Source organism: Ursus maritimus, unplaced genomic scaffold, assembly GCF_017311325.1.
Source record: "Ursus maritimus isolate PB19 unplaced genomic scaffold, ASM1731132v1 scaffold_5, whole genome shotgun sequence".
NCBI lineage: Eukaryota > Metazoa > Chordata > Mammalia > Carnivora > Ursidae > Ursus > Ursus maritimus.
Window position 1 is genome coordinate 82,829,048 of NW_024426663.1, and position 4,468 is coordinate 82,833,515.

At 32.3% G+C, this 4,468-nt stretch overlaps 1 protein-coding gene across 1 annotated transcript; it reads left to right on the plus strand.

The window, feature by feature from the left end:
- Positions 1-2,045: 2,045 nt before the first annotated feature.
- Positions 2,046-2,969, plus strand: LOC103680345 (olfactory receptor 2T27-like). Its single transcript, XM_008709884.2, has one exon. It carries the CDS (start codon positions 2,046-2,048, stop codon positions 2,967-2,969), a length of 924 nt encoding a protein of 307 aa, XP_008708106.2.
- The last annotated feature ends 1,499 nt before the right edge of the window (positions 2,970-4,468 follow it).

Here is a 4,468-nt window from a genome sequence, read left to right on the forward strand (position 1 = left end):
TGATGGCTAATGATTTTGAACATTTTTTCATGTGTCTGTTAGCCATTTGTATGTCTTCATTGGAAAAGATTCTATTCATATCTTCTGCAAATTTTTTGATTTGTTTATTTGTTTCTTGTGTATTGAGTTTGAGAAGTTCTTTGTAGATCTTGGATACCAGTCCTTTATCTGTAGTGTCATTTGCAAATATATTCTCCCATTCCGTGGGCTGCCTCTTAGTTTTTTTGACTGTTTCCTTGGCTGTGCAGAAGCTTTTTATCTTGATGAAGTCCCACAAGTTCATTTTATCTTTTGTTTCTCTATCCTTACCCAAGATGTGCTTTAGCAAAATGAGATGAAGTGAAGCCTGATATCCCATGAGTGGTGGCCTCATTCAGGAGATTGACAGGTTGATAATCTCAACTGATAATATCTAAAGTTGGGAAATGAAGAAATAACAGCACTAGCATTAATTTAAACTTGTGTCATAAACACAGAATAAATAGCTAAAAAATTTTTTGAGTGATTGGTTTTGGCCATCAAGACTGGAAGAGGAGAGATTGGAGCAAGATTATTGTTATTTTTATTATAAACCTTTTAGAAGTATTTGAAGTTCAATTTCTGTACATGGGTACCTCGATAAAAATAAAAACTATATTAAGCTTTAGTTCTGTGAAAAATAAAGATGTTGATTGTTATATGTCTCTAATTTGTATATTTGATATTACTAGAAGGTAAAACATAATTATATATGATAAATCAATTCATATTCCTAATAATATTTATTCTTAAAGTTCAAACTCAATTCCATATGGAAACTTCTAGTATTTCTTGTGCATCTGTCACTATCCAAAAGAATTGCACTGGGTGTTACATGCAAATAATGAATCATGGAACACGACATCAAAAGCTAAGGATATACCGTATGGTGACTAACATAACTTAATAAAAAAATATTATTAAAAAAAGAAACAAAAAAAGAATTGCTACAGTCAATGAACTTTATACTCACAAAACTATACACATGTATCTCTTTTTATACATGAAGAGTCAAAAGAAATAAATGTTAATTAAAATATCTGAGATCACTAAAAAATGGCAAAGTCAGGAAAAAAAGTCCACTTGCTGTGGGTCTTAAGTGATAATTTTTCTATAATTGACAATTACTAAATTCTGAACTGGGATTTCACCACATCAGTTGCTAAATTATCAATCTGGTGCAGATAAATAAATAATTACTCAGCAGAATTATATTTGTGTTTGCTTGTTTTTAAGGGAACATATTTGTTTAATTAGGACATTTGAAAGACAATGGAATAATTGTGCTACTGTGTACCTAAGGGAAAAGAGAGGCAAACAAGGGACATGTACTCTGAGGACAGTGCCGGTAGAATTATAATTTGTCAAAAGTCTGTTTTGTAAGGAGATTTGTATTACTATTTAACCTCCTTAGTTTGTTGGCAATGTATGGCCCTGACATCAAGTGAAGATGAAGATGAATCAATCTGGATACATTTATGCATAATACTTCTATTCATGTAAATAGTTTCCTGGTGATGTCTTGAGGAAAAAAGTAATAAAAGGTAATCATTTCTATATAGTATTTCAGACAAAAATAGATTTACTTGATACCAAAAATGTAATTGAATGTTAGGTTTTATGATGACCAAAATATTGTTTGGCTTAGGTGAATAGTTACCTTATTCAACATCATCAGCCTTGCCTTTCCAACACAATGAAAAGTAAAGTTACAAAATAACATATTTACATATTTAATTCAGTATAAATATTAGTAAAATTGAGAAGTACTTTGAAATACCAGATTTATGTATTTACCACATGTCTGATGCCATATATTCTTTAGAAATATTCAATAACAAGAGAAGTAAAACTGGGTTAAGACAGTGTTTAAATTAAGTTTTATATAAAACTTAATATATTTGATATTGCTAAACTAAGGGATAAAATGAAATTGACACATTATAAAATGAGGATGGTACCAAAATGGATAGAGTAGGTCTCAATATATTTGTAAACTCTACCCAGGGTAAAGAATACAGGAGAGAATGGAAAGATGGATCAATAGCACCGCTGGACCTGACTTTGTTCTTCTGGGGCTGTTTCTTCACATTCAAGCCCCCAAGGTTCTCTTCACTCTCATCTTCCTGGTTTTTCTTACAGCTCTTGGTGGCAATGTTATGATGATGATTCTTATTTGGTTGGATTCTCACCTCCACACTCCTATGTATTTCCTTCTCAGTCAACTCTCCTTAATGGATCTTTTATATAGCTCTACTTTCGTTCCCAAGATAGCCATTGACTTTTTGTCTGGAAGAAACAGCATTTCATATATAGGTTGCGGAATTCAGCTTTTCCTCTTCACGACTCTTGTGGGAGCAGAGTGTCTTCTGGCAGTAATGGCTTATGACCGCTATGTAGCTATATGCCATCCCCTCCATTACTCAGTCCTCATGTGTCCTGTAGTCTGTGCTTTCATGGTGACTGGCACTTGGCTGGGTGCACTTCTCAATGCTTTGATCCATGTTATCTATACTCTGAGTCTTCCTTACTGTGCCTCCAGGGAAATCCATCATTTCTTTTGTGAGATCCCAGCACTACTGAAACTTGTTTGTGCAGATACTTCTCTTTATGAAAATGGTCTTTTTGTCAGTGGTGTTCTGTTTCTCCTTTTTCCAATATCTGCCATCATGGCCTCATATGGGCAGATCCTTTCCACTATTTTGAGATTAAGATCAAATTTGGGGATGAGAAAAGCTTTGGCAACCTGTTCTTCCCATATGATTGTTGTGTCTCTCTTCTATGGAAGTGCCATCATCAAGTATTTTCTCCCCAAAGCCTATCACACTGAGGAGCAGGACAAAGTAGTCTCTGTCTTCTACACCATTCTTACACCTATGCTCAACCCCCTCATCTACAGTCTACGAAACAAGGACATGGCTGGAGCTCTCAGAAAAGTGCTGGGAAGATAATTACCTTAATAAATTGATACATGTTGATAATAGGACATGAAAGGATGGATCTTGGTTGCAGAAGGATATTATTGTAACAGAGACAGGCAATATAGAGCAAGCGATGCTACTTTTCTACAGACATCTCATGGTCAAACCACGTCACCCTATCCTTGGCACACTGCTAGTGGAGCAGACCACTCCTTTCTCTTGTGCTTCATATGATCTTTCAAATGTATTAAGAAAAATGCTATACATCAGAAACCTGCCAGTCAGCAATCAATATAAAACACAGCAGTCTTTATGGTCTTTATTTTTTTATTAAACAAGAGAAGAAATGTGGACCCTATGCAATATTGACCCCATACCAAATTTTATAATAATTGTTCCTTAATACCAGTAATATATAAACATTTTGGAAGTAAATATTTATAATATATTGCTCCAAACCTAAGTTTTCCAATTCTTTAAAAAAATTTAATTTTGAATACTTAAAATTTTAATTTTGAAATTTGTCACAGGCTCCTTTTTATCTACAAATACTAGTGAGCTAATCTGTAGTATTTATTTATTTATTTATTTTTCTCTGCTAAGAAGCAAACCAGATTGTAAGCGTGGCCCACAAACACAAATTTTTCTTCTTGTTCTTACCACTTCATGTTAGAAGTGATAATATAATTTTCTTTTTTAAAATTAATTAATACATTTATTTATTCATTTATTTTTATGTTCAGTTAGCCAACATCATTAGTTTTTGATGTCATGTTCAATGACTCATTAGTTGTGTATAACACTATTGTTTTGTTTTACTAACACCTAGAAGCACACTATTATAGCTTTGGTAGTATTTAACTAATTAACTACAGTAGCTGGACTTGATTGATTATGATAACTATCTATTTTTAATTTATCACACTGTTTCATCCAACTCATAGATTATATATATATAATATTTATTTATACATATATACATATTTTTTTTCTGTGTAGTGTTCCCCATTTCTATGAAATGTATTTATTAATATAATTTCAGAAGGAAAATAATGGGTCCTGGGAAATGATTATTTTTCTTATTTATTTTCTTATCAATTTGATGAATCATGTACATTTATAACATAGCAAATAAATGTATAATTTTTTAATTTTAAATATTGAAGTAGTAAGTGATAGGGACCTCCTAAAAATTGCAATATATATTTATTTGATGAATGTCAATTGATTATGAAACCCTTTCTTATGTGTGTGTGCTATGTTAACATTCTTGTATTGAAGCAAAGGAGAAAAACTAGAGAGAGAGAAAGAGAGAGAGAGAGAAATCAAGAACTAGACTCTTAATTATAGAGAACAAACTGATGATTACCAGAGGAGGGGAGGCTGGGTTACATAGGTGGTGGAGATTAAGGACTCCACTTGTAATTAGCACAGGATGAAGTATGGAAGTGTTGCATTACTATATTGTACACCTGAAATAAATATAACACTGTATGTAAAATAACTTGAATTAAAATTAAAACTTTAAA

What these genes read in the sequence shown, in the direction of transcription:
- LOC103680345 (XM_008709884.2), top strand. Translation starts at nt 2,046, where the DNA reads ATGGAAAGATGGATCAATAGCACCGCTGGACCTGACTTTGTTCTTCTG.